The following is a 19,767-nucleotide window of genomic DNA, read 5'->3' on the forward strand; positions in this document are numbered from 1 at the left end:
ATTGTTTTTAACGTACAATATTGCCAAAGCATTCATACACAGAACAGATAATGACAAGAAAATAATAATAATAAAACAGTATCAAATGACAATAAATATTTTATTAAAGTAAGAATCCTAAAATAAGGTCTCTGGTAAAAGCAAGGAGGTTGTTATCTCAACATAGAAGATATCTAGCTCTTCATGCTAGATCCCTTCTATCAAACACATAACGCGGCGGTCCCATAGACATTCTATGGGTGGTACAATGGCGAGAGGCATCAGATGACAAATCTGTTATAATATATAATATTATATGTGCGCCTGAGCACGTGTTTTATCAGCTCGAGCACGGTGCGGCGGGCACGAGCGCTGAAGGCGACGACGTCACGTCTTTCGGCGTGTCATGTGACCTGGATTGTGGAAATGTTTTGCAATCGAAATCCTTGTTTTTCAAGCCTCTGATTAACTGAATTAAGTCTTTTATATCGGAATATAGACATCGACATGTTTAGTCGAAGTTTGTTAATAGTTAGTCGAGGTGGAGTCTATCCAGAGAGAGGGTCCAGATGTGTTTAAAAAGAGAGAGTTAATGTGGTAGTGGTCGTAGGATGCCCCGCCGGAAGCGCACAGCGGATCAAGACGGAAGAAGAGCAAAATTAAGTAAAGTGGAGAATTATGAAGAGACTCTGGTCATATCTGACTCTGATCATGAAGAGGTAAATGTATGGGTCTTGTGTGCATTAGACAACCACAGGTTTTAATTTGTCCAAATGAATGAAAGACAGGTTTCTGGGTGGTTGGGGAGTTGTAGGGAACTTCTACGTTTTTGCCTAATTTTCATACTTGCTACCTAGGACACAACCACATATTCAGGATTGTGGAGCACCAAATGTAATCATTTAAGAATAAAACATTAAAAAGTATTTAGATTTACTATGGTAGTTCTGACTCTAAAGTTATTGTTAATTAATACTGCAAATACACAATACATTAATATATCAACCTACAAATGGTCACTTATAGTTGTTTCTGCAAATTGAGCTGGGAAGTCAAAATGACAATAAACAAGCTTTGATTTCCAACTTTTATTCTTCAGGAGGAACAATGTGCTGTTAAATCATCCACTCGGGCATCTCGATGGAGACGAAGGGAAAATGATTCTCAACTACAAGGTATCATAACTCAAATTGTCCTAATAAACCGTTAACTGAAATTGTATTTTCATCTTAAGGCCACAGCTAATTCAGAGGGTTTACTTGTTCAATATATATGTGCATCTTTCCTCTGTGATTTCAGAGATGACAGAAGATGAGATGCTGAACCTGGCGATGAGGCTGAGTGCTCAGGAAGCAAACAGTGCTGCCCAGAGACAACACCTGGAAGACAACGACATACAAAAAGCCATCGTGGAGAGTCTTAATGTTGTTTAACCATTATCTATGTTGATTTTTGAAAGCATCTGTCGCTTTATTTTCTGCATTTCAACCCTAAATTTGACCAATCAAAGTGCAGAGTGGTGTCTATCAATCAAAATATTGCATACTTTCTTACAGGACCGCAGTGTTAAATCATCAGTGCGTTGGTATGAAGCCACCAGCTCTTCAGCTCAACAACAGCAGAGCGAAGCAAAAGTGAAATCACTCTTAAGACGAAAGCTTTCCTACCCAAGCCAAGGTGGAGCACTCCATGGAAAAGAGAGTCCTGCTGCACTGGATGGCGAAAATAAGCAGGAAACAACCAGTCCACTGCCAGAAATGCACGATCTGTCAAGGACGACCACCCCGCATCATTCATCGTGTAATTCAGCTCTGCTCTCTGGGCCTCATGCAGCCTCTCAGGTTAGTTGGTTGTAATGACTGTCATGTATTTTTGTAGGACTTGTATACAGTCCAAATAGGTGAGATACTCTTTCATCATTAAAGCTGCAGTAACCAATTTCTGTGCCACCAAATAGAGTTGCAAAAATTATAATTAATTCCAAATAGGTTTCTCAAACAAACCCCCTTTCTTCCACTGTTCAGGTAAATCTGTTGCCCTGCCATTTCATTTGATTTATAATTTTTGTCTTTTGTCAGTTTTCCGTAGTGGTGGGAGAAAATATTGATTCTCCAATGCGTCACGATTCTGAATGATTTTGAATTGATACTCAAAAACTCTGAATTGTGTCTGAGTTCAGTTTAAACCGCGGCAGCTCAGTGGTGCTTATGTGCGTGCCATAGACAGAGTTATATGCCAGAAACAAATGGTCAGGCATGCATATACTAAAGCTAAGCGCACACTACAGTCTGCGACTGAAACTATGATCCCAAAATTCTCTCACAAATTCAAGAACATATAACAATGGGAAAGATTATTACGTGATTACATGTCAACAAACATGAAAGACAGGCTCACGCCTTATTGCACTGATTTACACAGTAAGGGAAAAAACAGCTGAAAATAATGAAACATTGGTTTGGTAGACTTGGGTGATGTTATCATTTTCGAATAATTTTTCATCCCCTGCTTCCCAATAACTTTCTCTTCTCTTGCTCTCTATTCCTTTGGCTGTTGCTCATTGCCGGTGTTGTGCCGAAATCTGACTCCCCACCAGATGTTTACTCTGCGTTACCTGATTTGTACTTGCTGATTAAAAAATGCCTCCAGATTACATTATATTATCTGAAATTGTCTTCTCAGTTCTACATCTTTAATTTTAACATAGCATGTCCATGAGTCCTCCCCCCAGGTTAAGACCTCAGATAGTCAGCCACTCATCAGAGACTCTGTGGAACATGATCTCTCTCAGTCTGTCTCTCAGTCCCAGTGTTCCCCTGTCTTCCCCCGGCAGGGCAGCTTTATTTGCCTTCCTTTAGTATGTGTGGAGAAACTGAGTCAGGACCTCATCAAGGCCAGCACAGACTCAATAAACTACCTTAATGCACAGGACAGTGCTGTCAGCTCCACTTGTCCTGACAGATCTCAGTCCACACATCAGGGCTCACCCATTCCCAAAAGCCCTGTCTTCACTCAGAATGACTTAAGAAGAAAAACTGATTTGCTAGAGGACAAAGATGGCCATATCACATCAGAAGTGAATGAAGGCAATACTCAAATACCCGATGAAGATGCACCAGCATATCTAAACCAAAAAGGTTTGTCTGCCAAGAGCAACGATTCAGATAAATGCCTTTCACCTTCCAGGAGATCCCAGCCATCAAACCCAAGATGTGTGACAATAAATGACAATGCGAAGATCACTGTAAGAAGTGCAAGTAGGACATGGCACAGTCACCATATTTAATTCATGAAAGACCGGCTTTACCATATCAGGATTTGAAGACTGTGAAAACAAACATTATACTTTCCGTACACTGGAAATCCACCCTCCTGCAGAGGTTAGAGATAAGCTGGTTCAGGTGTGTTTGATTAGAGGTTGAACTAAACTGTAGAAAGTTGGATCTTCTGGAACAGGATTGATTACTTTCAACGTCTTATTCATTTGTTTGGTCATTTTTACAGAAAACTCATGACTTGAATCAAGTGAAGGACCAGATTACTCCGAATGAGAACATAAAAGCTGACTCTGGTATGTGTGCTGTTCTCTTCCCCCTAAACTGTGGTGTGTTTACAGTCTATGAGGTAGGAGACTGAGGTGCTTTTTAGTAACACTGATGTATGCTTCTATTATACTTCAGGTTGCATGTGTGGTTGGCCCATTGATGCTGCAAGACTGAGCAGTGCTTTGCAGTATGTGGCACCACACAGAGTATGTTTGGTTCCTGCCGACAGGGCCTGTCAAGTTATTGGGTTCTCTGTGCGATGGTTCCATACAAGTATTTATAGTTTCATCCATGAGATGACAGACATTTAGCATATTTTGTGTAGGTCTTGGATTTGCAGCAAGGTAAAAGCATGCAGTGCTAAGTACAGATCTTTTACACAGGTAATGAAATAGATAGATTTAAAAATAAATTATTTTGCTTGTAAAAATTCATTTTTACAATTTTGATATAATTGTGAACATTTTTAGTAAATGTTAATATTTCACAATGCTTGCAAGGCTGCACTCTATTGAAATTAATTTTATTGTTTAATAGTGCTGTTGTCTGCAAATAATTCAGCTTGTAACATTTAGACTCCCTTTGTTTTGTAGATAATATTAGCCTAATGTGTGCTATACATTTTTAGTAAACTTTATACTTAAAATTAAGAATACAAAAAAGTTATTTTTGACTCTACCATTGACAATCTAACCTACAACATTGTGGTTTTTGCATAAAAAATGTTTTGGCATCTATTGTCATACTGAATTGTAATTTGGTCTTTACTTTCTTGCATTTATTTAAACATCCATAGTCTCGTGCATTGTTAGTTGCACAGCTGACAGAAATTAAGAAGTGTGCTTGGTGCCATGACAAATACAGCACTTAAATGAAAGTCTATTTAGCAGAGATGGGCCACTTTTATTAAAATGAATGGGAGAAAATGGAACAGTCAACGGATATAGAAAGGAAGTCCCGCCTTACCTTTTGAAGACCCAATCACTTTTTAGATACAGACATCGCCTGTCAATCAACTTGAGAATGCACATGCGTATTTGCTATTCAAGCCGTGAAAATTGCATTTTAAAGAGGTAAAGAGGCACAATTTAAGATGCCAGTGTTTTCAGAGTCTTCTGCTGATTTATAATATTTTCTTTGATCATAATCTTGACCTACCGTTTTGGAGATTTTGGTCCCCATTCAAGTAGATGGGAGCAGCACTGTCATGACTGGAAATATTCTCCCAAGAGCGTTCCAAAGATGGCCGACAGTGCTTATTTTGCTTAAATCCTAAACTTACCTAAAATTTTAGTACTTTGATTACTTATAAATATTTCTAACACATTAATAGTTTTTGCTGCCTTGTAAGCACTGAAGTTTCCTACAGAAAAAGGCAAATCTAGATATTAAATATTGAATTAATTTTTAGCTGTATTTAGAAAAGTATCAATCTCTTATTTTTAAAAGAACACTTTGGTTAACTCTAACCGTAAGACTGTTTTAACTGCAGAAAGAGCACAGAACACTCAGTCTTGGCATGGGTTTGCTAGTCACATGGTCTTACATTTAACAGATGATGAAGATGATGGTAGCGAAGAGGTAGGTGGGTAATACATTTTTAATAGATTTATTTGAAACTGTGTGTTAAAGGATTAGTTCATCCAAAAATAAAAATTCTGTCATGTACTTGAAAAGACGTTGAGTAAATGATTACAGAATTTTTTAATGCAAATTCTGTCATAATTTACTTGCTGACCTTTTAACTTGTGCGGAACACTTAATTAGATGTTTTAATGAAGACCGCCTGCCGTCTTCGCAATACGGTGGCAGTGGATGGTGATTTATGTTCTTTTTTTTTATGTTAGTGATTTTGTTTTTGTTTGTGCTAAAAGTCATGTTGGTTTGGAACAACATGAGGGTAAGTAAATTATGACAGTTTTTCTTTTTGGGTGAACAATTTCAGTGAAACAGGAGGATTAATCAGTGAAGCTGGTTTATTATCAGTTTTTCCTCTTACTATTTCTAGGTTCACTCCCCGAGCCCAGTCTTCCACCAGGAGACAGTTTCACAGCTAGCCCAGAACAAGCTTTCCCCAACCCAACCCTGCATCCCTCAAGCTTCTGTCACCCTCAGTCCTTCCACAAAAGACTCACAGATGTCTCAGCCTGCACTGGAGGAGAACTTAAGAACATCTAGAGGCCCAGTATTCAAACACTCTGATTGCAAAAGACCAAATACTGCAGTGGGGAAGGGAGATTGTACTGTGTCATACTACTGGGGAGTTCCTTTCTGCCCCCATGACCAAAACCCAGATGACTACACGCATGTGATCATGTGTCAGCTGGAGGTGTATGAGAAGACCCTGAAGGAGGCCCAGCGAGAGCTGCTGCGCAAAGCAGAGTGGAGTCCGCCAGTGAGTGAAGCCTGCCAATCAACCTGTGAACACTTTAGCTACACATGACATCACCTCACATGCATTCATTCAGACAAAACTTCTTTATTCAAAAGTGAATAATCTAAACGACATGTGTAGTGATATTTAGGGGTATAGGAACGATAATAAACAAGTATGTAAAATGGGACCATGCGCTTGTTTGTAGTGCATTGTCAAAGCATTAACGCTTGCACACTTGTGTAAAGTATATTTCTGGACAAAGATTTTGGAACTTGCACAAAAGGGAGCTAAAACTTCTGTCGATACTCTCAAAAACACCAAATATCAACTGATTAAACAACTGACATATCTACAAACCAACTCTCATTGTACTACAAAAATTAAACCGTGTATTAAATTATTTTTTTTTATTATAGCTCAGCCAAATGATACATTTGTTTCAGGTGTTGCCTGGTTCATCAGAGAGGCCGTGTGGCACGAGGAGATGGAAGCGCCACAGAGATCTGCAGATGTTAGAGGATGAGGAGGAGAAAGAAGAAGAGGGGGAGAAAGAAAACAGCAGAATAGAAGTAGAGGGAGAGGAGGAAAACCGGGAGGAGTCTGTGGTGGGATCAGAAGAGGCTGCTAAGGTTGGACAGTGTGAAACTTATGTTGTGCTGCCTTCTCCTGGGACTGAAGATGAAGTGGTGGGTGTCCAGTTCATAATATAACATTTGAAAAGAATTCAATATACTCCTGCTTTTTTAAGTGGGTATGTGGAGGACTCTGGAAAATGTAATAGATCTAGGGATGTGATTTATATTGGTGGCCAAATTGATATCAACAATATTGGAGATCTTTTCAGTTATCTACATTGGTCAATAATGGAAGCCAGTAATATGAGGGCTTTATATTATTATTATTATTGACAGTGGGCTGTAAACTTGTTTTTTTTCTGTACCAAGTTTCAAAAGAAATAAACAAGTTATTCCATAATTTGAAACTGTACAATATAATTTCTGACACCTGAATTCGATTGTAGCAGGGAATTTGTGTGTTTTTATGGACCGAGTACCATCGATATATAAATAGGTTACTGTGTCATTATCAGTCATAACATAAAAATAATTGTATTTTGTTTGGTATCAAACAGGATGTTTATTTAGTTGTATTCCTCTTTGGATCCATGTTTTCTCAGTTGTGGTTGTGTGTTTTTTTTTATTATTTGGTTTTTGTCTTTTTGGGGTAATACCATCATTAACCACAAGGTGACACTCTTTAACTCCTATTGTTTACTGAAAAGACAATGTTTGTTAAGAATTTTGCTGATGCTGATAAATTGTTTGCTTTCTCAGCAGCAAAAATCACCTTTCTTTAGCCAAGTGGAGCCCATGCCTGGATCTAAACATTTCAGGTAAAAGTTTGCTAAACTTTGAAATGTGTTTTTATAGTAGTATGTTGCAATGTTGAGTTGAAAGTGTGTCCATCTGAAACTGTGATCTCACTGATGGTAGTGTTTATAGCTTCCCCCCCATATATTAAGTCAGTGACATGTATATTGTCAGAAAACGCCGAGCATCAGTTAAGTCTTTTTTATCTATTATTAATGGCAACAGATTAGCTTCAAATATCTTTAAGTATATGACAATGCACAGTAATGTGCAAAAGTCTTTGTCTTGGTAAGTCTTTGGTAAGTATTTGTTTTAAGATGGTGATTTGATATGGTCTGCTTTAGTGTGTAAATAGGAAATATACATTTTAGATTTGTAAACATTCCTTTTTGCAAATAGAATAGAAGTAGAATGAGGAGTCCTGCAACAGATGGTCTGGCCCACACAGAGCCCAGATCTCAACATCATTAAATCAGTCTGGGATTAAATATACATGGAACTGTGGCAAGTTCTCAAAGAAGCTTAGAACATCCTATCTGCCAACGACCTTGAAAATCTGTCAAATGTACCTTGGTGTTGTTTTAAAAGCATAGGGTGGTCACACCAAATATTTATTTAGTTTTTTTTTTTAATGTTTACTGCACTTTTTATGAAGTTACTTGATATAAAATATTAATGGTATTCTTTTTGAAGCATCTTCTATACAAAATGTTTCACAACTGCTGAGAACTTTTGCACAGTACTGTATATTTTGTCCTTTTTAAATTTTTTGACAAGTCCCTCTTTCAGATGAAAGAGTTGTCAGTTTAAGGATTCTTTGGATCCTTTTTTTTTTTTTTTTTAAAGGAATAGTTCACCCAAAAATGAAAGTTCTTTTATTCATTATTTACTCCCCTTCATTACTTTCTCCCACTTTTGAATACACAAGTGCAAATGAGATTTGAGGGCCCAGCGTCATTATTACGATAAGGTTTTTTTCAGGATCTAGACCTTTCCAGAATACACTGATAATTAACGCATCATATCCAATACTGCCCTATTAAGTCCTATTAATTTTCAGGAAAGATGCATCAGATGATGATCAAAAACAGCTTCCAGATGAGCAAGAGGAAGAGGATGCACAGAATCACGAGGGTTATGAAGAAGAAACGATAGTTTGTCCAGGTACATGATTGATCATGCAGGTTGAATTTTTTTTATTACACATTTTCCTGTGGTATGAATTTACTTCAATTAAACTTATTTAATGCAGAAACTCAGATGACTGAAAGCAGCACACCAGAGCTAATGGTGACAAGTCCTGACAGTCCCACACAGGTAACATACTAGAGCTCTCTTCAAAACGCTAGTGAGCCACGTTGCAACTACTGTCTACATATGCAGCTACATTCTTAATAGAAATCTCATTGGGTTTGGAAAAGAGCTTCTATGGCTTTAAATTAAATGCCATTTATATATGACCTTATAATTGCGCTTCCCTCACTGTCTCTTCACTCATTGACAGCCTCAGTCTCGTGTTGAGAGCGAGTTGATTGAGGGGGAGGGAGGAGCTCCTGTAGCAGAGGAGGTGGTGATGGAGCAGGACAGTGTGCCAGCAGAGGCCGCACCAACTGACAGTCAGAGGATGGAGTGTCCCATGTGCTTAAAACTCTTCCCTCTTAGCAGGATTGAGGTGCATGCAGCCTTCTGTGATGGTGAAGCAGAGGACCAAGACCAAAAAGAAGACCAGTCACCAGGTCTGTTTTCCTTTCTACTAGTCCCCTGAAAAACTGAACCTTGATGTACATTTATTTATCAATTTTGCAAACAATTTTATCCAAAGTTACTTAAAAATGATGGATACAGCAAAAGCGATTTGTCATAAGGAGGCAATAACTAGATGTGCTGCAATACAAAGTTTCAAACTGCTTAGAGATGTACAAGTAGGGAGGAAGGTGAAAGACAGTGTTGTAATAATGGAGTGAGAATTATTTAGATTTTTTATGAAAAGACATTGCATTAGTAGGATTGGGACATTGCATTTGTAGGATTGGGATTAAGAATCAGTTGTTGTGTGGAGTTTGGAATGTGAGAAATAGTGAAAGTCCTAGAAAGCAATTTTTTGTGCCTCTGTGAGATGGCACCACGAGGCGCCATTTACCTGCCGATCGCAAGCTTCTGGAGGGTGCATAGACTTGAAGTAGTGGGTGTACATTGGAGGGGTGTGGAACTTGTGGCTGTTCTGTGAGCATCAGTGCCTTGATTTTGACGTGAGCAACCAATGGGGTAGCCATTGCAGTTTAATGGAGAGGTGTAACATTCTCTCGCATCATTCGTGCTGCTGCGTTATGACAGAGGTTTGAATGTACATGCAGGAAGTCCTGCCAGAAGAGCATTGTAGTAGTCCAGTCTAGATATGACAAGAAGTTGTGGAGCATGCCCTGATAGGAAAGGTCTGTGCCCGGTTGCATAAAACATCTTAAGTTTTGCCCTCAAGTATAACACTTAAAGTGTTTTTTTTTTTTTTTTTTTCTCCCCTTTCCTAAGGGATTGATTTTATGGCATTACAAATAATTCCTTAAACTCTTCTCTTAGGTAAAGGAAACTGTTAAGGGATTTACTACTGTGAGCCAGGTTTTACCGTAATAAAACTGTAACGTTACCAAGGACACAACATGTCACTACCAACTTTCAGAAGATCGTAAATGCCTCGACCAACATTTTTACTGCATGAATATTTTAAAACTTGCTGTCTGCAGATTACACAGGCAGAATTCCATTTGTTTCTGTGGAACAATCCTCAAAATTAATAGATTCAAACACGTTCTTATTTAAAAAAAATGTCCTGTGTAATTAAAAAAACTTCCCAAGTTTTGCATGCGGACCAATTAATGGAGAATTCTGCTTTTATGGCCAGGAAGTGCCCTCTTAAGGAAGACACCTTTGAATTAGAGATGCACCGATCGACCGGCCAGGGACCGGAATTAGCCGTTTTTCCGCATGCTCGGCCGGACCGGTGACTGGCCAGTCAGCCTCACGTCTTTCCGATTCCAAGCCGGTCCGTTTTGTTGCCAGCGGCGCAGGCAATAACGTCACAGCCGCACGTAAACATGTCATTGGCGTGGAAGATCTTCACTGTGAGTGAAGAATACATAAAGTTCGAAATGTGTAATAATTGTAAGGCCAAAGTAAACTGTGGGGGAACCACCACAATAACTTTCGGAACAACAAAACCCAGCTGAAAATGCCCATTTTAAAAAAGAAGCTAAAAAGGGAAAGCGGCTAAAGCTAGCCAGAGCTCAGAGCCAGCCACATGTCAGCAGCCTCTCCTATCATTCCTTGGAATGAGCAGCGAAAATACCAAAGCAATTACGAGGAAAATTATGGAATTCATGGCCCTGGATGACCAGCCGTTCTCCATAGTTGAGGACAGAGGGTTCAGAAATCGGATACATTTCCTCGATACAGAGTAGGAGGTACTTTCCGACGTCGTGTTGCCCGAGTTGTTTAATCTCATGTCATGTCACACACGCAGCCTGTTATCTGTCAACATTTCGGTACACAAATCCGGGAGAGGGGAAGTGGGGTGCTGGATGGCAGAGGCAGGCTAAATACTATAGAAATTGTGCCGTTGTGATTTAATGTGCTGAGTAACGTAATTTTTCCCACCGTGTCCGATATTAAAATCAGTGCGACACACATTGCAAAAGGCGTGGGAATTGTTGATATGGCTTCGGGATATGAAATTAAATTCTTCCATTCAGCTGTTGTTAAATGTACATGTATATTTAGTTTTTTTCCACCGGAGCACCAGCTGAGTCTTCTCCTCCCATCTACCAGTGATGCTTGATTTAACATCCCACGTCTACTGCCTCTGCAGATATCAACAGTGCAACTGGATTGTAGGTTGCCAGGTTGAGGTCATAAATTATTTGTAATGTGTATGATGTGTCAATTGTGTGAGTAGGATGTGTTTCATTCAAGATCTGGCAACTGGACCACCTTGGAATAATATAATGATGTGATTATTCATATAACGTGGTTTGGGCCATACAAATTACGGGAGTTTTTTTTGGGGAGAAATAACAAAACGGGAGACACCCGGGAAAAACGGGAGGTTACAAGCCGTTCACGAAGCAGTGCTCAGTTTTACAACTGATATTTGGACATCTAACGTAAGTTGAGCTTATCGCACATTTCAGTTTTTCAGATCTTTGGAAATGTTTTGTTAGACGAGTAATAAAGAGAAAAAGGTCCATTTATAAAAATTGTGGAAAATGATATTTGTTATATAAAGCAACTCATTTGCAGTTAATTTTTATTTCTACCTCTTTCTAGTCACAGAGCACTTTATTTTGAGAGGTGTTTAAATGAGAGAAGATCCTGTAACTTAGTGCAGTTTGGGGGAAATTGTAATGTTTATTTTATTTTTTGAAAATAAAATGTTGCATTGAAGAAAGGTAGATTTTGTTTGTATATGCGGTCAATAATAGTTCTTAGAAAGAAAATCAGAATCGGAAAAAATCAGTATCGGCAGGTCACACTTGCAGAAAATCGGAATCGGCCAAGAAAATTGCAATCGGTTTATCTCTACTTTGAATTGAATGACTGTGCCAGGTAAAAGGTGGATAAGAGGTGCAAGATGTTAAGATGCTTGTATATACTTGTGTAGAGAACTGGTTACCATCCTAAATTAACAATATTAGTGGTGGTCAGTAGGGCTGTTGGATATATATCAATATTTGTGATCTATCACAAATTGCGATATGAAATGGCTACGTTTAAATGTATGGATTTGAATGCATCCATCCGTACAGTTTATACCGTAGGATCGCCATGCTGGAATGAGAGAGAGAGTTGTGTGTCAACGGCATAGCAATGATAGGAAAAGCCATATGCCTGATTGACAGGTCCCAGTGATGTCATGTATATGGAGAAGAGGAGAGGCCTAAGCACTGAACTCTGAGATACCCCATTAGCTAATCTGTGTAACTTTGTTACTGCTCCCCTCCAAGTCACTCTGAAGAACCAACCTGTGAGGTAAAACTCAAACCAGCTTGAGTGCAGTTCCTGTGATGCCCATTTTCGAGAGGGTGGAAAAGAGGATCTAGTGGTTAACAGTACCGATAGCAGCCGTTCCCGAAGCAGTGCTCAGTTTTACAACTGATATTTGGACATCTAACGTAAGTGGAGCGTATTGGACACTTCAGTTTTTCAGATCTTTGGAATTGTTTTGTTAGAAGAGTAATAAAGAGAAAAAGGTCCATTTATAAAAATAGTGGAAAATGACATTTGTTATATAAGGCAAAATATATATAAAGGTACTCAAGCCTGCTTAAATGCAGTGGGGAGGTACTAGTGAGGAGAGAATTGTTAATAATGTGTGTGTGCAGGTACAGTTGAAGTCAGAAGTTTACATACACCTTAGCCAATTGTATTTACACAGTTTTTCACAATTCCTGACATTTAATCATAGAAAACATTCCCTGTCTTAGGTCAGTTAGGATTACAACTTTATTTTAAGAATGTGAAATGTCAGAATAATAGTAGAAAGAATGTTTTATTTCAGCTTTTATTTATTTCATCATATTCCCAGTGGGTCAGAAGTTTACATACACTTTGTTAGGATTTGGTAGTATTTCCTTTAAATTGATTAACTTGGGCCAAATATTTTGGGTAGCCTTCCACATGCTTCTCACAATAAGTTGCTGGAATTTTAGCCCATTCCTCCAAACAGAGTCAGGTTTGTAGGCCTCCTAACTCGCACACGCTTTTCAGTTCTGCCCACAAATTTTATATCAGATTGAGATCAGGGCTTTGTGATGGCCATTTCAATTTCTTAGTTGATTTTACGAACGTTCCATGATTGTCAGACGTCACTGGTGGGCGATGGCATTTTCGGTCTAATGTTACGTTAGCTTCATCGACGACGCCGGTAACTGTCAGGTAAGACTGTGTCCAGATAAACATGGCTTTCTACACCAGATCCCTTCAACATCTGCCAAGGATAACGATAAACGACGTACACCGAATAATTCAAGCGTCATCATTGGCTCCCAAGAGCAAGAGGGAAGAGGGTTTCAAGATATACGTCTCTTCATTCATTGACAATTATGAAGGTAAGTTATGCTATGTCTTTAACTAGCTGTAGCCCTAACGTTAGCGATGATGCTAGGTGACGTTAGGCTAGAAAGTAACCTTTACAAAATACTTTTATTTAACGATTAAATGATTAATTTTAGTTGTTGGTCACATGTGGTTTATTATATGTTCATTTTACTATCCGACATTGAATAAATGTATGGCCGTTTCTTCAACAAGGGGCACTTTTAGGCTTGTGAAGTTGAATAAAAAAACTTTTTCAAAAGTCACGTAACAGTCTCATAAATTTAAATAATTTGTCTAGTTTTAAGGTCTGTAAGAGGACAAACTTAGATTACAAGAGAAGTTATGAGACTGTGTTAGTCTCATAACTAAGAAGTTATGAGTTATTCTGTTTTTAAATAACAGCATTGAAATGTCATTTCCACCACATCTCAATGCTGTTATTTAAAAACAGAATAAATTATGTCAGTCAAGAATTGTCTAAGATCATTTTTGTAACTAGTTTTATCAGTTTTTCCACATTGTACAATAATTATACATTTGTCAATGAGATAAATTAACTGCCGTAAGGACCAAACGGTGAACTGTACACCTGTCACACTCTGAAATTTAATATTGGTTTGGGCAAGAGCTTATTAGAAAATAAATGACTTGCATTTTTATATTAAGTAGAGCATGATCTCGTAATTGTGGATAAATTTTTAATGTGTGATGAGAACTTTTTAAATATTTTAAAAAAATGTGTGTGGTGATGGATGTGGTCACCGATGTCGTCGGAGTTACAGAGGAGTCATGCTCCAGTGGTAACGTTACTTCCATCTCGCAATCAGAGCCAGCAGTCTCTGACAGGGGGTCTGGCGGGGGAGAGGGGCGTTTAGGGCAGCGCTCCCAAACACTGCACCTTGGCGCTGGTAAACAAAAATTGTTCCACTCAAAAAGACTTGGCACAGCTCCTTGAACAAGTTTTCGGCGTCCTGTGGTTGTTATGATGAAATCTTCTAGCTTAAAATATCGACTGCAGACCCGGGTGTTATCGGTAGGAGTGAAGTTCTTGCGTCTTATCTTGACTAGCCACTGAACTCATACCTCAGGCTGATGCGGAAAACGATGAAAACTTACTTTAGAATTATACCTCGATGAAACAGCACATCGAGGAACATTACAATGTAATTTAGAGTTGCCAATTTGATACTGATATGTAAGGTGTTTCTTATTTACTGTTAACATTTTACATACGTACTCACTGATAGCTTGCCACTCACTCTTCAACAACATCTACATCGGAAATACCGGTAGTTACCTAAACCGGAAGTCCCCCCGCCCACCACACAGATTTCGAACGTTCGTCGCGTCACCCTGTGCACAGAGCGAATACCTTGACTTTGTTGTCCTTAAACCATTTTGTCACAATTTTGAAGGTATTCTTGGGGGTCATTGTCCATTTGTAAGACCCATTTGCAACTGAACTTTAACTTTCTGGCTGATGTCTTGAGATTTTGCTTCAATATATCCACATAATTTTCCTTCCTCTTGATGCTATCTATTAAGTGTACCAGTCCCTCCTGCAGCTAAGCACCCCCACAACATGATGCTGCCACCCACATGCTTCAAAGTTGGGATGGTGTACTTCAGCTTGCAAGCCTCACCCTTTTTCCTCCAAACATAACAATGGTCATTATGGCCAAATACTTCACTTTGTGTATCATTAAACCAGAGGACATATCTCCAAAATGTAAGATCCCCATGTGCACTTGCAAATTGTAGTCTGGCTTTTTTATGGTGGTTTTACATTTATGCATTTGGCAGACGCTTTTAACCAAAGCGACTTACAGAGCCCTTATTACAGGGATAATCCCCCCGGAGCAACCTCAAGGACACAATGGTGGTGACTGTGGGGATCGAAACCCGTGACCTTCTGATTACCAGTTATGTGCTTTAGACCACTACACCACCAGTGTGGTGTAGTGGTCTAAAGTGGATCAGTGGATTCTTCCTTGCTTAGCAGCCTTTCAGGTTATGTCAATGTAGGACTTATTTTACTGTGGATATATATACTTGTCTACCGGTTTCCTCCAGCATCTTCACAAGGTCCTTTGCTGTTGTTCTGGGATTGATTTGCACTTTTCGCACCAAGCTACGTTCATCTACAGGAGACAGAATGCGTCTCCTTCCTGAGCGGTATGATGGCTGTGTGATCCCATGGTGTTTATAACTACGTACTATAGTTTGTACAGATGAACATGGTACCTTCAAGCATTTGGAAATTGCTCCCAAGGATGAACCAGACTTGTGGAGGTCCACAAATTTTTTTCTGAGTTATTTGGTGATAAATTTTGATTTTCCCATGATGTCAATCATAGAGGCACGGAGTCTGAAGGTAGGCATTAAAATACATCCACAGGTACACCACCAACTCAGTGCACCTCCTATCAGAAGCTAATTGTCTAAAGGCTTGACAACATTTTCTGGAATTTTCCAAGATGCTTAAAGGTTAACTTGGTGAATATAAACTTCTGACCCACTGAAAATGTGATATAGTCAATTAAAAGTTAAACAATCTGTCTGTAAACAATTGTTGGAAAAAGCACAAAGTAACTGTCCTACAAAACCCGCCAAAACTGTAGTTTGCTAATATTAAATCTGTGGATTGGTTAAAATAAGAATTTTAATGAATTTAACCTAAGTGTATGTAAACTTCTGACTTCAACTGTAGATTTGAAGAAGATGGGTAGTAGGGTGGCTGGAGAGAAGTTTAGAGACCTCATCCTCAGAGAGTGGAGAAAAAGACTCTTGTGATTGGTGTTTGTGGTGTGGAGAGTTGACTGCTGATGTTTGTTATTTTGTCTGTGGAAAAAATTCAGTTGTTTGACAAACTTCAGGTGGGCTGTCATGTGCCTTTTACTGAGGAGTGGCTTCCGTCTGGCCACTCTACCATACAGGCCTGATTGGTGGACTTATGCAGAGATGGTTGTTCTTCTGGAAGGTTCTCCTCTCTCCACAGAGAAATGCTGGAGCTCTGTCAGAGTGACCATCGGGTTCTTGGTCACCTTCCTGACTAAGGGCCTTCTCCCCCGATCGCTCAGTTTGGCCGGGCGGCCAGCTCTAGGAAGAGTCCTGGTGGTTCCAAACTTCTATCTAAGGATGATGGAGGCCACTGTGCTCATTGGGACCTTCAATACTGCAGAACTGTGCCTCGATACAATCCTGTCTCAGAGGTCGACAGACAATTCCTTGGACTTCTTGGCTTGGTTTGTGCTCTGACATGCACGGTTAACTGTGAGACCTTATATAGACAGGTGTGTGCCTTTCCAAATCATGTCCAATCAACTGAATTTACCACAGGTGGACTCCAAGTTGTAGAAACATCTCAAGGATGATCAGTGGAAACAGGACGCACCTGAGCTCAATTTTGAGTGTCATGGCAAAGGCTGTGAATACTAATGTACATGTGTTTTTTTTGTTTTGTTTTTTTCTTCTTATAAATTTGCAAAGATTTCAAACAAACTTCTTTCATGTTGTCATTATGGGGTATTGTTTCTAGAATTTTGAGGAAAATAATTAATTTAATCAATTTTGGAATAAGGCTGAACATAACAAAATGTGGAAAAAGTGAAGCGCTGTGAATACTTTCCAGATAGTTTGTGTGTGTGTGTATATGTATATATATATATATATATATATATATATATATATATATATATATATATATACAGTAATTATATATATATATATATATATAATTACTGTGTATATATATATAATTACTGTATATAGATAAGGAGTAGAAATAGAAGTAAAACTACAATTAAAAAAAAAAAAAAACTATTTAAAAATGCCCATTTAAAAAAACAATACACAATAATATAGGGGAAACATAAATATACTATATGCACAAAGTATGCATAAGAATATGAAATTGTGAATTGTTACAGATGCAGAGAAGCAGCAACAGAGAAGGAAGAGAGCAATGATGACTGATACATACTCTGGTCAGCTGGGTCTGTAGATTTGCACTGTTTAAGCTTTCGAGCACCTCATGTCTGATGGACTCAGGAATCACATGAGCCAATGTCTGCCCTCAGCTCTCTTGTCTCGAGTCAAACGCCCTCAAACCATTTATACAGCTGCAAGTCATTGTGTGGCGACTACTAAAATAAAGTGCTTTCATTGCAGGGAAACTTAAACCGGATAGGATTGGTTTCCTGGAGATATGACCTATTGGAGCTTAATTTGTGTCACCAGTCTAAAAATATTCATGAAAAGCTTTATTTTACATTTCCTCTCTTTTTATTTTAGTTGTTTCCTTAAGGAAGCGGACCAGAAAAGATGTGACAGAGGAGACTCGACACAGATCTGGGAAGTAGGTAGAGCAGTTTATCCTTCAGACACATCAATGATCTATCATTCACAATCTTGAGAATACATGACCGTATTAGTGCCACAATAGGAAGATTCTACTTTAAGCATTTGGATGGTTCTTTTCTTAGCAGAACAGCAAAGATGGAGAAGTGCTTTCTGTGTCTGGGGTTCTTTCCACCTCAGGAGTACCCGGAACATGTCGATTTGTGCTTAAAAAAGAGAGACTCAAAAACCAATCAGGTGTCTTTTATATACAAACACAAGTATACTGCATGTTACTTGATTTAAAATAGTTATTATTAAATAAATATATTATGTGTCTAGTGTTATATTGTGAAACATCTTTATCTTTGAACTCTTGCAGGAAAACGGCCTGCTTTCTGCTCTTGACCAGACAGAAAGGAGACATATTGGTGTGTAAATATTTTCATCCTTCCAGTGTTTTTGAGCTAATAAAGCTTTTCTATTGAGGATTGTATTATATTTAAAGCACTTGTAAATTCACTTTCAGGCAGTGATGATGCTGGACCATCTGATATTTCTATAAAGAGCAACTGGTACAGTTCTAAGATTGTTCTTTAAAAAGTGTTGCTTGCATGACATGAGCCTTAGAAAATGTGTTATGACCTTAAATATATTTACAAAGACTGGCCCGGTGAGTTTGGGGTGAACTACTGTATATAAGTAGGTGATAATATAAATTTAATAAATGTATATGGTGGCCAGATACTTTATCCATGATTAATACAGTATGTTGTTTGGTATTTGTTCTGTACATGTACATGTGCATATGCAGATGATTCCACAATCCAAATTCATACAAACATAACATAAATAACTTGATAAAAACATCAGAAGACATTTAGGATTGAGTCTGTGTAATATCAACCATTAAATGCTCCACAGTGGCCTTGGAGATCCTGCAGTGATCGGTACATCTGGAGAAAGTGTAGAATGCTCTGCGATGACTTCCGCTCCCAGTAATGCCTTCGCTCCTCTAGCAGAGGACACCGACTGCCTTATTGACTCCTCTAAGAACAGCCAAAGACTTTCAAGAAAGAGAAAATTCAAAAGATAGTGTCGGCATGCTTTTAGGAACACTCGTGTCTGTCCTTTTTCAAAGCCTCTCCCTTTGTTTGACTTTTTATAATTGATGTGTACAATGCATACATGATTAATCTATTTAAAGTCTTTGTTGTCTTATTGATGTTTATTAAATGAAATTGCCCTTTTGATGGGCTAATGACATGTATTAATAAATGTGTCTCTTGATTGTTTATTACCAAGATAATAATGAACTTAGTTTCTCATTCTGCTTTCAGATTCATGAAAACATAAAAAGTATTTACTAATCACACCTAGCATCTTGTTCCAAGCTGTATAAGCATTAGCCATACCATATTCTGAAAGGCCCCTTCCAAACTGTTGGCTCTGTTTTCTGTGGATATTGATATTTCCTTTTCACTAAACATCCTGATCTAGTCTAGTCCTGTTTACACCTTCAAGGAATATTCCACATTCAAGCCAAGTTAAGATCAATAGCTAGCAGTTGTGGCAATTTTGAATACCACAAAAAACTCAATCCACATTTTCAAAATATCGAGGAGGTAAATGGGGCCATTTTTTGAAAGGTTTAAAGGCAGAGATGTGAATCTTATCTTATAAATATAAATACATTTTCTGGTAAAATGTGTATTATTTGAGCTTTAAAGTTCTTTAAATCATAATTTTTTCATTGGACTGCTAAATTATTGGGTTTTTGATGTTGTAAAATTGGATATATCTTAAATGAATGTTTAGTAAGTTGTTTTATTACACTAAAATCATGTTAACCCACATATTGTTTGTCTTGGCTATACTTTTGAAATGGTATTTTAACGTTAACTGATTGGACACACTCCCTTCTATTTTAAGTGCCTCGCTTCAACCTTTACATTTTTTTTACGAAGAAGAGGGACAAGTCAAAATTAATGTTTGTGGTAATCAGCATTATACCACAAATTTTTTCGATTGAGTTTAAGTTGTATTAAACCCAGAATATACCTTTAAGATG

At 38.3% G+C, this 19,767-nt stretch overlaps 1 protein-coding gene and 1 non-coding gene across 4 annotated transcripts; both read left to right on the forward strand.

Annotated features, from left to right (window-relative positions):
* Positions 1-358: 358 nt before the first annotated feature.
* LOC127628261 (BRCA1-A complex subunit RAP80-like) lies at positions 359-19,542 on the forward strand. 3 transcript variants are annotated; one of them, XM_052105049.1, is made up of 17 exons: positions 359-698; positions 1,079-1,154; positions 1,279-1,403; positions 1,536-1,820; positions 3,484-3,550; positions 5,017-5,105; positions 5,533-5,919; positions 6,345-6,587; positions 7,239-7,294; positions 8,332-8,435; positions 8,524-8,588; positions 8,776-9,007; positions 17,652-17,715; positions 17,843-17,954; positions 18,079-18,127; positions 18,226-18,271; positions 18,621-19,542. In XM_052105049.1, the coding sequence occupies exons 1-17, from the start codon at positions 591-593 to the stop codon at positions 18,790-18,792; spliced, it is 2,280 nt and encodes a 759-aa protein (XP_051961009.1). In that variant the 5' UTR covers positions 359-590; the 3' UTR covers positions 18,793-19,542. The 3 variants fall into 3 exon arrangements, with proteins under 3 accessions (XP_051961009.1, XP_051961007.1, XP_051961008.1); XM_052105047.1 differs by having other exon boundaries at positions 361-698; positions 7,236-7,294; XM_052105048.1 differs by having other exon boundaries at positions 361-698; positions 7,236-7,294; positions 17,846-17,954.
* On the forward strand, positions 3,669-3,798 carry LOC127628297 (small Cajal body-specific RNA 14). The gene has a single exon (XR_007968647.1). It is a non-coding gene; the product is annotated as a small Cajal body-specific RNA 14 (non-coding RNA).
* Positions 19,543-19,767: the final 225 nt, after the last annotated feature.

Source organism: Xyrauchen texanus, chromosome 34, assembly GCF_025860055.1.
Source record: "Xyrauchen texanus isolate HMW12.3.18 chromosome 34, RBS_HiC_50CHRs, whole genome shotgun sequence".
Lineage (NCBI taxonomy): Eukaryota > Metazoa > Chordata > Actinopteri > Cypriniformes > Catostomidae > Xyrauchen > Xyrauchen texanus.

Bases quoted from the DNA above. Each gene is read 5' to 3' on its own strand.
- LOC127628261 (XM_052105047.1), top strand. From the start codon at position 591: ATGCCCCGCCGGAAGCGCACAGCGGATCAAGACGGAAGAAGAGCAAAA. The intron at 1,155-1,278 runs GTATCATAACTC...CTGTGATTTCAG, and splicing joins AAATGATTCTCAACTACAAG to AGATGACAGAAGATGAGATG. The intron at 8,436-8,523 runs GTACATGATTGA...TATTTAATGCAG, and splicing joins AGAAACGATAGTTTGTCCAG to AAACTCAGATGACTGAAAGC.